At 62.4% G+C, this 14,172-nt stretch overlaps 1 protein-coding gene across 2 annotated transcripts; it reads left to right on the top strand.

Annotated features, from left to right (window-relative positions):
* The first annotated feature begins 504 nt into the window (after window positions 1–504).
* On the top strand, window positions 505–13,863 carry EPN1 (epsin 1). 2 transcript variants are annotated; one of them, XM_032613442.1, is made up of 11 exons: window positions 505–766; window positions 3,562–3,881; window positions 7,590–7,839; window positions 9,052–9,176; window positions 9,545–9,619; window positions 10,170–10,253; window positions 10,874–11,177; window positions 11,521–11,631; window positions 11,730–11,816; window positions 12,899–13,156; window positions 13,240–13,863. In XM_032613442.1, exons 2-11 carry the CDS (start codon window positions 3,654–3,656, stop codon window positions 13,446–13,448), a joined length of 1,731 nt encoding a protein of 576 aa, XP_032469333.1. In that variant the 5' UTR covers window positions 505–766; window positions 3,562–3,653; the 3' UTR covers window positions 13,449–13,863. The 2 variants fall into 2 exon arrangements, with proteins under 2 accessions (XP_032469333.1, XP_032469334.1); XM_032613443.1 differs by lacking the exon at window positions 9,545–9,619 and having other exon boundaries at window positions 13,240–13,858.
* Window positions 13,864–14,172: the final 309 nt, after the last annotated feature.

The following is a 14,172-nucleotide window of genomic DNA, read 5'->3' as shown; positions in this document are numbered from 1 at the left end:
GAGGCCCAGCTGTCCACACTGTCGATCTGGCACGGGCACCCGTGCCCTTGGCACACCCGAGGTGGCACACCCCGCCTGCGTGGCCTGCTCCTCTAGGACGGGCGTAGGGCGTGGCCCCGGGGAGGAGGGTGCAGTGGACGGGCCCCCGTATGAAGTGGGGAGGGGCGCATCCGGGTAGCCCTGTGGGCGCAGGAGTTCAGATCGTCCCAAGGCACCGCGGTGGGGCATGGTCTAGCGGGGCTGGGGCTACCGCGCGGGGGCGGTCTGGGGACGACGATGCGGTCTCTTCGCCTTCGGCCGAGCTCGCAGGCCGACCCCCCGCTGCGCCCCGCCTCTCCGTGCGCGTACCCGGGGCTTCGCGGAGGCGGGCGGAAATGAGGCAAGTGGATCCTGGCGACAGCTCCCGCGCGCCGGAAGTGACGGCACGCGGGAGAGCGTGTCCTCGGAAGTAGCCACTGCGCAGGCTCGCCGCAGACGGGGCGGCTGGGCGGGTCGCGCGGCCACTTCCGCTTCCGGTCCGTCGCCTTCTCTGGTTGCTTCCCGTCCGCTCGGCGGCTCCCCTCCCCCGCCCGGTTCTCCGCGCCCCTCCCGGGCGCCGGGGCGCCGGGGCCGTCGGCGTGCGGCCCTCCGTGCGTCCGCGCGTGCGCCCAAGCGCGGCTCCGCGTCCGCCGCTCGCGGCTCGGCGCGCACCCCGCGACACCGAGGCCGAGCGGGGGCAGGGGGCTGCCCGCCATGACCCCCTGGAGCGCGGCGTGAGGGGGCCGAGGTGAGCGCGGGCCGGGGCGCGGCGGGCGGGCGCGCTCGGGCGTCTCCGTGGCCTTCGTGTGTCTGCTCCCGGCCGGCCTGGGCCGCCCGCGGCTCTTCGTCTCTCCCGCGTCTGCCTGTGTCTGTGTGTCAGCGCCGCTGCCTCCCGCGGGCCTCGCCTGTGCTCATGTCCGTGTCTGTTTCGGCGTTTTTGCAAAGCATTTGTCTCCGTGTGTCTGTTCCGGTCTCGTTCTGCTTTTCTGTCACGTTTCGGCGTCTGAGGGTCAGGATTAATGTTGGTGTCTCCGTTCGCCAGGTGTCTCTAGTCTCTGTGCATCTCTCCCCGCCGTCTTCCCATCTCATTTTTGTCCTGGTACCCGTGTCCTCCAAGCCCGAGTCCCTCTTCGCGGGTCTGTCGCTTGGTCTAGGGTCTGCCCCTTCCCCCAGGTTCTTGAGTTAGTTTTGGTGAAGAACCCGGCTCTGGAATCAGAGGTCCACTTTTTGAGAGCCTGTAAGATTTGTCAGGTGATTTATCACCAAACCTTAGTTTCCTAGTCTTTAAAATTAGTGTGTTTATGTTTCCTGCGTAATAGGGCAGCTTTGCCTAATAACGGAGGTGATGCTTTTAAGTGCCTAACCCTGGCGCGTAGTAAGTGTGTAGTTAACTGCTGGCAGCTCTGGTTTCCATTATTATTTGTAGATTTTTTTGTTTCACACAGATGACGTTTGACATCGTTTGATATCTGACTACCCTTTGGAGAATTTTGCCGTATGATTTGTCTTTTATTCGATCTAGTAATTCTCTTTGGGCTAAGCAATTTTGAAAAACGTAGTCTTGTTTTAAGCAGTATCTGTGAAGTTTTAGTTTTGCTGTGAAGGTGGAATATATCTTCTAATGCCCGTTAATATAAATACATGGTGTTAAGATAACATTTTCTGATGGCCACCCTTTTGGAAATAGTTCTGTTTTTTCTCTGACAATAATAGTAGCCAACGTTATTGAACTACTACCCACGGGGCGCAGTGCCAAGAACTTTATGTATCCATTGTATTTAATCAACAGTTCTGCCGGGTGGAATCTTTTCCTTCATTTCAGAGTTGAGCAAACTGAATCTCAGGGAGGCCAGAATTTGGACCCAGATTTCGTGTTCTCCATTTTTCTTGTCTCTTATTTCCCTGTCCCAGGTTACTGCCTCTTTGCGTTTCAGGGTCTCCATCTTTTCTGGTTGCCCGCCTGCCTCACTCTCTTCCCGTGTTTATCTGTTTCTCGTGTCTTTGTCTGCCCAGCTTTCTCTGTGCCTGTTTTTCTTCTCTCTCTTTCCCTTTCCTTTCAGTCTCCTACTGTTAGCTGTCAGATCAGCTCTTCGTCTTAGTGTGTCTGGCTGAGTCCGTCTTGGCACCCTGGCCGTCCTTTTTCAGCTGTTCACATCTGTCTCCCAAGTGCCTGCTTTCCTGTGTTCAAGACAGGGGCCAGCTGCCTCCCCTGGGACTCAGGTTGTAGGAGATCTCCGTAGGTCTCTGCCTGTGGCTAGCATGCTGGAAAGGTTGTGGACCGTGTGGTCAGAGCCTGCTCTGCAACCGGGCTGCTCCGGAGGTGAGGCCTGTGCCTTGGGTTCCTCCCCTGTGAGGTGTTTGTGAATCACGGCGCCATGGGGATGAACGGAGTTACCGTGTGTAAGGCACTCAAGAGCACACCTGGCACGGGGCAAGGGCTGTGTGAGTGCTTGCTGTGACGGGCCTCACTGGCCTGATCCCCTTCTTTTTTCTGTTTCTTTCCCATCACTCTCCTCTCGGCACAGGTTAACTTAAAAGTGTATGTTCTGGAGCCCAGGGTGGCCTGGGGTGGAGTCTGTGCCGCCATGCCTAGTGTGTGACCTTGACTGGGTTGTTTCACCTACGTGAGCCTCTGCTTCCTCAGCTGGTAGAACCCCGCCCGCAGTGTTAAATGAGATAATGGATGTCTCGTGCTCCAGGAGTGCCTGGCACGAAGCTGGGGCCTAGCCAGCGGGCTTGTTCCTTATCTCTCCTCCGCGAGCCTCCGCGTTGGGACACCTCGTCCCCCTGGCATACTCCCTCCTGTCTATCTCTGCTCCCTTTGTCGGCCTCCTCCCTGTGTGTCCTTGTTTCTGCAGCGGATTCTGCCCCCCTCACTCCTGCTCCAGAGGTCTTTCCTGCCCTCCCTCCTTCCCTTCCTTCCTGCACGGTTTATTGAATGGCTCTTCCGGGTCAGCTCCTCTGATGGGAAAAGCCACGTCCAGACAAACGTGGTCTCTGCCCCCATGGGGCTCTCAGGGCGGCCTCAGCCACAGAGTCAGACAAACGAGTAGAAAATCACCAGGGCGAGTGAGCCTACCGACGAGGCCCCCTGGGGAATGGTGGCTGTGGTGTCGGGGTGGGGTGTTCCAGCGGAGCCCGCGGGTGGGTGCGAGGACCTCGTGAGGGGGACTGTCTCTTGACACCACCCACGTGGATAGCGCGTTTCCTGTGCAGCAGCCTCCCTCCAGTTTTCTGGACTCCGAATGAAGCGCCGTCTCACAGAGGAGATCACTGCGCTGCGGGAAGTGGTGGCTGGGGTGCGCCTCCTTCAGGCCTGTGGCCTGCCACTGCACGCTCTGCCTCGCTGAGCCGCGCCCTGGCGGGAAGGATCTGGGCACGACTGAGGAACTGAAAGGTGGATGGGGTGACTAAGGCCGAGGTTAACCAGGGCCAGAGCCTCGCAGGCCACAGTGGGGACCTGGTCCTCCACCCCGCAGGCAGCGGGGAGCCGGGTGGCCGCAGATCCCGTTTGTGTTCCCAAAGGTCCTCTCCTTTCCCCAGATGCGGTGACCTGCCAGTCCCTGCCGCGGCCTCCCTCCGCCCCGTCTCTGCACGCCCCGGGGGGCCTGCCCCCCTCCCCACCGCCAGCCACCATGTCGACCTCCTCACTGCGGCGCCAGATGAAGAACATCGTCCACAACTACTCGGAGGCCGAGATCAAGGTTCGGGAGGCCACGAGCAACGACCCCTGGGGCCCGTCCAGCTCCCTCATGTCTGAGATTGCTGACCTCACCTACAACGTCGTCGCCTTCTCGGAGATCATGAGCATGATCTGGAAGCGGCTCAACGACCACGGCAAGAACTGGCGGCACGTCTACAAGGTCAGTGCGGGGTGCAGAGCTGGGTGGGGGCATGCCCACCAGGGGGCGTCCAGAGCTGGGCCGCCTTCCTGGTTTCCAAGAGGAGCTGGAGTTCTGTCTTTACGTAATTTATGTAAACTTCTCTCCTTTAGTGAAGGCAACAAAGAATTTTGGTCCTTGTGGTTTTTGAAGAAGTGGCACGTTCTCAAGACTGATCCACTTAGAAGGCCTAAGTGGGTGCCCAGTGTCCACCCCGCCCTCAGAGGCGGCCGTGTCCCCAGCTTCTGTCCTCTCTGGTGATCTGTGCGTGGAGGTCCAGGCAGGTGGGCAGCTCCGGGCAGTTTTGGGGGCCACGGACTGGTTCTGTATCTTCGTTGCAGCGGTGGTCCTGTGGCTGTATGCAGTTACCAGAGCGCTAAGCAGCGTGTAAGGAAGAGTGAATTTTACCGTGTGGAAGTCATTCCCTACTTTTAAAAAGGAAAACAGGCATACGTGTTAGGGATCGTTTCTCATCAGGACAACAAAGACTTGTCACTCTTTCTTTTTTTTAAACAATTTCCTGTCTGCTGTCTGCGTTGATCATAATTGACGTAGCCAGCTACCTGGTGCTGGAATTTTAAGTTGTTTGCAGTGTTCTGCTTTTACAAACAAGACAGCCATGAATGTCCGTGTATGTTTGCCATTTTCCAGAACTGGAATTTCTGGGCATGTGCCTGTGCCATTTTGATAAATGTGGCTAAAGTGCCCCCAGTGATACACACACATGCCCCGATCCAGTGAACGGACAGAAGGACAGACCACAGGCTTTGGGTAAAGGGAACTCGGTTGCAGGCAGCGCTCAGTGGGTGGGTTTCTCGTTTGACTGCTGTTCTGGGGACCTGGGGCCTGGTGTCTCAAGGTGGGTCAGGAAGTGGTAAAGGGCCTGGGCTGGGGCAGGTGGCGAGGCCCCACCCCCAGCACTGCGGCCTCAGGCCAGTCCCGGGACCTCCCTCTGTGGGAGAGTCCGACTCCTGGGGCCCAGGGGTGTTGGTGAGTCCTTCTGTCGCTGTTCCTTCAGTAAAATGGCAGTTGAGGGCCTGCTCTGTATGTGGGGGTGGGCAAGGTGGGTGAGGCCCCTGGTCTCGTGGACGCGGACTGGGGCATGTCTGTCCTCCGGAGGCTGGGGTGGGTCCCTGGTGGGTTCCAGAACGAGGAGCCTGAGGCCTGGAGAGGTGGCGCTGCTTATGTTCCAGCCGGGATCTGAGGCCCGTTTGCTCTGGCTCCTTTCCACGCCCCTCCCTACAAGCCACGCTTGGGTCTTGGTCTTGGATTCGATTGAGTCATTTCTTGTGAAGGGAAAGGGCAGGGGGAGCTGGGGAGCCTTTGTGTGAGGTTGGGGGGAGGGGCAGAAGCTGGGTGGGGAGGGGGCCGGGCCAGGTGTGCGAGGGGAGGTGAGTCCTGAGAGGCCACAGGTGGCAGGTTCTTTGTGACCGGTGCCTGTGGGCGGAGAGCAGCAGAGGTACTTCTTCCAGGTGGGGGAACTGAGATGCAGAGGTTCAGGGCCGCCCTCGCTGTGGTGGGGCTGAGAGGGCCATCCCTGAGCCCACCCTCTTGACTCCGGGCTGTGTCACCTGACTTCGCTGAGGAGTGCAGGGTCTCAGTCTTTATTTCTGAAAGCAGGGGTCAGTAAACTACAGCCCACGCATCACACCTGGCCCTGCGCCTATGTTTGTAAGTAAAGCTTTATCACACGTGGCCTGGTGCAGGGCTGAGCTCTCAGGAGCGGGAGTGCACGGCCTGAAATGCTGACGGGTTTATCACCCAGCCCTTTACAGAGAAAGCTTGCTGACCCCTGTTTAAGAGGATGCTCGCATTCTGATGGCCCGGGACATCCTGGATCAGGCCGTTTTGGAAACCTGTGATGTTTTCCATCGAGGCGCATGTTCTGAGTGCACAGCCCAGCTGGCTCTTAGGTGTGTGCACCCCTTTGTAGCCACTGCCCAGGTGGAGATAGAGTATGTGGCCCCGGGAGGCACCGTGCCCGGCCTTCCGTCTGCCGAGATTGTTCCAGGCGTGGAGTCCTGTGGCCTGTGAGCCTTGGTGCCTGCTGTCTTTTGTCTTTGTTCGCCGTCACGTCTGGGGGGTTGACGTGTTGGAGCAGCCACTCGTTCACGTACGTGGCTGTGTGTGTGGGGCTCCTGTCATATGAACACCCCACGGCTCATACGTGTGTATCTCTTTCCCCCCTGTGGGGTGTTTGGGTTATTTCCATGTTCACAGTCTTTAAACTGCAGTTCCAAAGTCCCCAGAGCTCTGAGAACGAAAGTTTTCAAAAGGCATTTGGCACCAAGGCCCCATCTGGACTGTGGTGAGGTGGATTACCTGTCATTTGAGGGTCCCACAGAGTGCGACCGTTGGTGTCACCCTCCTCTGGGGGACTTTCGTTACACGTGGTGTGTGCAGTCTTTATGGCGCGAACTCGTGAAAATTCTGAATTCCAAAGCACCGCTGGCCCAGGGGTTCTGGAGCCTGCCTTCCACACGCAGATGTGCTTTTACTTCTTTCCGTTCTCCTCTAAGGCGTAAACATCTCTCGATCAGTTAAAGACTAATCTCTAATTACAGAGGTGAATAGTGTCAACACACCTTCAGGACCCATGCCAGATACAGGTCAGGCTCCCTGGGAAGCCTGAGGAGACGTGACCCTGGCGGATTCCCTGTTCCGCTGCGGTTCAGACAGCTTCCCCGGGGTGGCCTGCCCCTCCCTCTCTGTTTTGTTCTGCTCTAGGCCTAGGAGCCCTGGGTGGGTCTGGGAACTCTGGGAGGCCCCTGGTGTCACCTGCAAAATCTAAGGTGTTCCCTTTTCCTGCGGACAGTGGCCATGGCCTCCCACAGAGCCTGAAAGGGGCCAGGACCCCTCACCTCACTCCCCAGACTGCCTGGATTCCAGGCTCTTCAGACCACAAAGGCCTTGCCTGGGGTGAGGAGTGGGGGGGTATTTCCTATTAAACCTTGCTGAAAAGGGATTTGTTCCCATGTCATAAAATGCAGAAGATCCCAAAGAGTGTTCTCACTTCCCTGCCCGCGTGGTCCTCCCTCGGGGCGCCCAGGCCTGGACGGGCCCTGCCTGCACGGCATCTCCCTCCTCCGCCATTGTGTTCAGATTGTGCCCGGGTGGTGTGAAACTTTACGCGTGGGGTGACACTTTCCAGACTCACAGGGTGCTAGAGAAAGCGGGCGGATGTGTCGTGCACTGGGCACCCTGAGCGGGACCTAACAAGCTGCCTTCCGGCTGTGCGACCTTAGATCTTCGTTTTAATGAACAAGGCAGGGTCTGCACCGATCGCTTGGCGATCCCCACGTGGGCTGCGGTGATGCAGCGGCCGTCTCCCCTTTCCCGGTGTTTATTGAGATGCGCGTAGGTCACGGAACACACGGTTCACCCTTTTAAAGTGCACAGTTTGGTGGTGTTGTGCAGCCATCACCCCACCTAGTTCCAGAATATTTTCGTCCCCCTGGACATAAGGGGGGATCTCCCTATCCCACTGAGAGTCACCCCCAAGTCCCCGGGCACACTTTGTGGATTTGCCCGCCCGGACATCTCCTGTGAATGGACTCCCGCACACTCTGCTCTTTGGGGCCCGGCTTCGGCCACCCCGCGTGGTGTTTTCAAGGTCCATCCCGGTGGCAGCTCGTGCTGCAGAGGGCGTGGGTGAGCTGGGCCTCGGGTGACAGTGCGTCCCCCCTGCAGGCCATGACGCTGATGGAGTACCTCATCAAGACGGGCTCGGAGCGCGTGTCGCAGCAGTGCAAGGAGAACATGTATGCCGTGCAGACGCTGAAGGACTTCCAGTACGTGGACCGTGACGGCAAGGACCAGGGTGTGAACGTGCGCGAGAAGGCCAAGCAGCTGGTGGCCCTGCTGCGCGACGAGGACCGGCTGCGGGAGGAGCGTGCCCACGCGCTCAAGACCAAGGAGAAGCTGGCACAGACCGCCACGGGTGAGCCAGGGTGTCCGGGCCCTTCACCTGCGCGCCCCCTCTGGTCTGTCTGGAGGCGGCCTGTGCCCGAGAGGGGGTGCGCGGCCCGGAGGAGGTTGCTGCCACCGCGGGAGCTGTGCTCAGGCAGAGGGCAGGGGGCTGAGGCCCTAGGTGGCTGCACAGGACGGAGGAGGGCCAGAGCGGTGGTGAGGGGGACTTGGAGGAAGTGTAGGTGCTGGGTGGCGACCAGCGATTAGGAGGACAAGAGGTGACATAGAGGAGATAGAAAGGGCGTCCTCCGTGATGGGAGGTCCAGCTGTGTCGGGAAGCTTTCAGTTTTATATATGGGTGTGCAGGATCCTGAGTGCTCCTGGGAAGGGCCTTTTATGCTGGGACTGGCTGGGTGTCGAAGGTAGAAACATTCCCCAAGTGGTGTCGTGAGCGCAGGTGGAAGCCGTCTGGGCGTTTGAAGCGGGAAGGGTAGAGATGGGAGTAATGCCGAGAGGTGGGCCTGGCAGCTCTACCTGGCAGCTCTTGGATGGGGGTGGGGGTGGGGGTCTGGGGAGGCGGGACCGTATAGGAGGCCCAAGCAGTTTCCGGGTGATGGAGGTGGTGTCTTGGTAGGTGGTCAGGATGGAGAGGCAACGTGTGATGGCGAGCGCTCCCTGGCCGGCAGGAGCGAGCCTGGCCCGTGGAGGGAAGGCTGGGCGCTCCCTCCTGTCTGGGCCCATGTCTTGTCTCCATCCTTTCCTCATTCGCCCCTTGTCCCGGGATGGGGCCCCGGCCCTGGAGACCGAGGCTCCAGGCTCCCCACTGGGGGCTTTCGCACCTGGGGACCAGGGAGGAAGGCCCTCCGTCCCCCTGGGGCCTGAGATGGGGCCCTGAGACAGGCCACAAGGCATCTCTGACCCGGTGCAGGAACTTAGCTCACGGGCTCAGAGGTTCCCCAGGGCCCTCCCTCTTTATCAGCAGACTTTTGTCTTGGGCCATCAGGGCTGTCCTCCTTTGACCCTGTCCTTCCTGCAGGTAGGGCCACCGCACCCCTCCGTGGGTTTGCATGCACACCACACCCCCTCCCTGACCACGGAGCCTGGGGTCTGGGCCCCACTGGGGATCTTGGGGGAGGGAGGCCAGGCCCGAGGGGAGGTGGGGGGTTTCAGGCTCTGCCAGCCTGGCTGCCTGGGCCGTGGGGTCCCCTCTTCCATCTGGGCCTCAGCATGTGTGTCCCCTCAGCCTCCTCCGCAGCCGTGGGCTCGGGGCCCCCGCCCGAGGCAGAGCAGGCCTGGCCGCAGAGCAGCGGGGAGGAGGAGCTGCAGCTCCAGCTGGCCCTGGCCATGAGCAAGGAGGAGGCCGACCAGGTACGGCCGGGCCACAGGGCACGGGGCTGACCGCCGTTCTGCTGTCCGTCTCGACGCCTCGCCCTCAGCCTCTGCCTGCCCCTCCTCTCCCGGCCTCCCTCCTCTCCTCGCCCTCTGCCCCGTCTTTCCCCGCTCCCTTTCCTCTCTGGGTGCTTGGCCTTCCTGGCCCTGCCCAGCCCGGCTCCCACCCACACCCCAGGCTTGTCTCTTTGCTGTTCTTCACCAGTTCGGGGACTACGTCTGTGTGTGTGTCTCTTGCTCTGCCCGAGCCTGGCTCTCTGTCTCCATCCTTGTGTGTGCTCGTCTCTCTCTCCCCGCCTCTGGGCCCCACCTGTCTCCCCCAGCCCCTCACACTCTCTCTCCCCCAGCCCCCGTCCTGCGGCCCCGAGGATGACGTCCAGCTCCAGCTAGCCCTTAGTTTGAGCCGTGAGGAGCACGATAAGGTCAGAGCAGCCTCCCCACCCCGAGGCTCCCCTGAGACCCTCCCCAGGTCCCCGCCTCCTCTCACCTTGAAGGGCCCCACCCCCACACATCCTTGCTGCAGCGTTTTCAGTGGGACCTTGTGTCTAATGGGTCCCCGGAAGGATACCCGGCACGTGAAGCAGATGCCTTGTGGCTGCTCTGGGTGGTGAGGGTGCCCTTCTCTCCATCACAGCCCCAGGGCTCCACCGCCTTCACCCCCTGCAGAAAACACCCAGAGTCAGGCACCCTGTGCTTCCCCAGCCCGTTAGAGCAGCCCGGCCCGGCCCAGCCCGTCCTGTCCTGGCCCCTGCACAGCACCCAACTGTCATCGTCCCCCCCGCCCCGGCCTGAGACCCCGTGTCCCACCCCATCCCACACATCGTCCGCATCCCATTTTAATTTTCAGTCGCCATTGTCTGGGTGGGAGGGTTCGGGGCTGTCCATTTCGGGGTGGGGTAGGGGGAAGTGCAGTGTCAGCCCCGTCGCTCAGAGTCTGACCCCTCCCCTGCCTGCTGCTTCTGGCCGGAACAGGAGGAGCGGATCCGCCGTGGGGATGACCTGCGGCTGCAGATGGCCATCGAGGAGAGCAAGAGGGAGACTGTGGGCCAGGAGGAGGTGAGTGTGGGCGCCAGGCCGGGCCTGGGTGGGCGGGCGGACTGGCGGAATAGCGTGTCCAGGCCGGCCTTGGCCAGAGGCCCCATCAGTGTCCGACGCAGCCCAGGAGGATCTCGGTCCTGCCCTGCCTGCTCCCCTGCCCCGGGAAGGGGTGTGCAGGGTCTGCGGAGGCACCTCCCACCCAGAGCGAGCTGGGCTACCCCCGGGACACGCGTGGTGAGCTGCGGGTGCGGGGCCGAGGGCGGCGGCTGTGGCCCTGTCCTCACTCCGTCGGGGACTGGTCAGTGACCTGGGCTGGGTGGGAAGCGGGTGTGTGGTGTTGCAGAGCCAGCCGACTGCTGTGCGGAGAGTGGACGGAGGGGCTGCGGGGAGGAGGGCCGGGGCGGGTGGGGAGGTGGACAGGGTGGAGCGTGTCAGAGGAGCAAGCAGCTGGGCGTCTGCCCCCGCTCCCGTCCTCTCTGGGCGCTAGGAGGTCCCCTGGCTAGGTCTGCCTCACCTTGACACCCGGCTCCCACTGCCCTTTCTGCTGTGTGGCTGTCCCGTCTCCTCCGGCGTTCTCTCTCTCGGTCGGGGTCTGCCCCCGCTCCGCATTTTCTCTTTGTCCTCTCTCTTCCCTGCAGTCGTCCCTCATGGATCTTGCTGACGTCTTCACGGCTCCGGCTGCTCCGCAGGCCGCGGATCCCTGGGGGGGCCCAGTGCCCGTGGCTGCTGCCCTCCCCGCGGCGGCCCCCACCTCAGACCCGTGGGGGGGACCCCCTGTGCCTCCCGCTGCTGATCCCTGGGGTGGTCCGGCTCCTACACCGGCCTCCGGGGACCCCTGGAGGCCTGCTGCCCCCGCGGGGCCCCCGGTTGACCCTTGGGGTGAGACTGCGGCCCCTGTGGCTGGAGAAGGACCTACCCCCGACCCGTGGGGGAGCTCAGATGGTGAGTGCCCACTGCCTCCCTGGCCCTGTGTGTGGCGTGCAGTCCGGGGGTGGGTGCCCAGCGGCTGTGGGGGCTGTAGGAGGCAGGGGGGGGGCCTGGGTGAGAGGCACACATGAGACCCCTCACCCCACCCTGGCCGGGGGCCTCTCGGGGGCTTTCTGGAGGCCTCAAGGCTGAGGGGGGCTTTGCCAGAAGAGGGTGCCTGGCAGTGTGAGCCGCAGGGCTGGAGAGTGGGGACATGGTGGGAGGGGCCAGCTGGGGAGGGGCCTGAAGCCTCAGGGCTGCCTGGCTTTGGGGGGCGGGGTGGGCTGCCAGCCCCTCACCTGCTTTCTTCCTCACGCAGGCGGGGCCCCAGTCGGCGGACCCCCAGGCTCCGATCCCTGGGCCCCGGCCCCGGCTTTCTCAGACCCCTGGGGGGGGTCCCGTACCAAGCCCAGCGCCAATGGCACCGCAGGTACTGGGGGGTGGCCCGGGGGGGCCGGGCCTCGAGTGTGGGAGGAGTCGCGTCACCTGGGCCCCTGGGGAAGCTGAGGGCACACCCTGACCCCACAGCGGTCGGGGGGTTTGACACGGAGCCGGACGAGTTCTCCGACTTCGAGCAACTGCGCACAGCCCTGCCCGCCTCTGGGAGCAGCACGGGTGAGTGTCCCCGCCAAGCCCAGGAGGCCTGTCCTCCAGGCTGGGCGGCTGCTTGCGGGTTGAGACACAGCAGGATGGCTGCAGTCCCCAGGTGGGCCCGGCCCCCAGGGCTCCCCCAGGGCTCTTAAAACAGCGTGACCGAGGTGGAGCTGGTCGTTCACCCATTGTAAAGAGGAACTTCTTACTTTGTTTTCAAATAACTTCAGACTTAGAGAAGAGGTGCAAAAATCGTACAGAGATTCCCTTTCTCCAGTTTCCCCAAATGCTGCTGTCACCCTGGAATGTTTCTTGGAGTGCAGTGCAGACTCTGGGGGCCTCCGGGCGGTGTGGCGCCTGGACTGGCCTGATGGCTGCCCCTCCCTCTGGGGACCGCACGCCTTTCCTCACCTTCCCACCGGCGTCCTGGGGCAGGGGCGTTTGTGCGCCCCTCTTCCTGGAGCTCCGAGCACCTGTCTTCCGGCCAGAGTCCGGGCTGGCCCTTGTGTCTGCAGGTTGTCCCTGGGCTTGTCCTCGAGGTGAGACCCCGAGTCTGTGTGGTGTTGGGGGCTCTCTTCATAGTGCCCACCTCCCCGCCCTGGGTAACATTCCTTCTGGGCCCTTGGTTTTTCTGCGTCTTCGAGTGCAGCAGGCTTTGTGGAGGGAGCAGGCCTGGCACTAGTGCCTCCCCCACCCCAGGCTGACCGTAGGTTGCCATCCAGTCTGCAGGTCTCACTCTTCCAGGCTTCTCTTCAGCTACATGTGTGCATGTCTTTCAGTAGCAGATGGGGTTCTTTAATCTTAAGAAACAAAAAATCAGGCCTCACGCTAATGGCACATCACCCAGTCTCCTGGGACGGTGGGCACCTGCCACTGTCCCCCCGCGCGTCCCCTTGGGGCAGTCGTGACCTGTCGTGTGAGCTTCCCAAAAGCGGTGCTGTTCTGCTGTCACCCGCTGGGGTCGGTCCCCGACCTGGAGGCTGTCAGAGAGCGGTCCTCCTGGCTTTGCCTCTTGGCCTCACACCCACATGGTTTGGCTCTGGGGCCGCCTCCTCAGGGTCCCCACGGCAGCCTCTCCCCTGAACCCCCTCTGCGGCCCCTTTCAGGGGAGCTGGAGCTGCTTGCTGGAGAGGTGCCCGCTCGTAGTCCCGGTGCCTTCGACATGAGTGGGGTTGGGGGCTCTCTGGCCGAAGCTGTGGGGAGCCCCCTACCTGCAGCCGCCCCGACGCCCACGCCGCCCACGCGGAAGACCCCTGAGTCGTTCCTGGGGCCTAATGCCGCCCTGGTAGACCTGGACTCGCTGGTGAGCCGGCCAGGCCCCACGCCGCCAGGAGCCAAGGCCTCCAACCCCTTCCTGCCGAGCGGTGAGTGTGGCCCGGGAGCAGGGGTGCTGGCCCACCCGGCAGACCCCTGACTCAACTCCGCTCCCTGTCGTCTCCCCCTGCAGGAGGCCCGGCCACCGGCCCCTCCATCACCAACCCCTTCCAGCCCGCACCCCCCGCGACACTCACCCTGAACCAGCTCCGGCTCAGCCCCGTGCCCCCGGTCGCTGGAGCGCCACCGACGTACATCTCTCCCCTTGGCGGGGGCCCTGGCCTGCCCCCCATGATGCCCCAGGGACCCCCAGCCCCCAACACTAATCCCTTCCTCCTATAATCCAGGGCGGAAGGGGGCTTCCCCCATTCCTGCTCCCTGGGCCACCAGTGTTGTGAGTGCATGTGAAGTGGGGGACCCCTGCCCCCACCCCAGCGTCCTTCCCCCTCCTGGGGCCCACTCACACTACACCATCTCCCCCCATCCCCGACCCTGCCTCCCTGGAGAGAAACTGGACCTGGGGATGGGGAGGGGTGCGGCCGGAGGGGGACCCCTGCCCACGGCATTAGAAGGGGGAGGGACAGCGGGGGGGGGGGTCCCCCCACCCATCTCCCTCCCTCCCAACTCCTGACTGGCCCCTCAATCAGTGTTTGAGCCTCCTCGTCCCCTCATGCACCCTTCGGTGAATCCTTGGTGATGATTTTGGCAACTTCGGGAATAAATGGCAATTCTTACAGGCATGGTGCCCCCAAGTTCCCATTCATGGTTTCTGTGACTCCTTCACCTGGGGCACCCAGGGCTCCGAACCCATTGTCCTCCTGGGGGCAGTTGGGAGCTGGCACCTCGTGGAAGCCTTGATTTCCCTGATCCTCTGGGTGCCGTTGGGTTCTGTGCTGAGGGAAGGAGGGGGCACTGAGTCCTGGTGGAGCTGTGGCCCACTCAGGGCCAGTTACCCTTATGAGGGTCAGGAGTCCCTCTGGAGAGCTGACGGGGCCCGGGGCTGTGCCAGCGGACAGCACGTTGAGGTTGGGGTCCAGGGCTCATGAGTTGGCGGTGAGGACGGGGG

Source organism: Phocoena sinus, chromosome 19, assembly GCF_008692025.1.
Source record: "Phocoena sinus isolate mPhoSin1 chromosome 19, mPhoSin1.pri, whole genome shotgun sequence".
In the NCBI taxonomy this organism is placed as follows: Eukaryota; Metazoa; Chordata; class Mammalia; order Artiodactyla; family Phocoenidae; genus Phocoena; species Phocoena sinus.
This window is presented reverse-complemented; position numbering and strand designations above follow the sequence as displayed.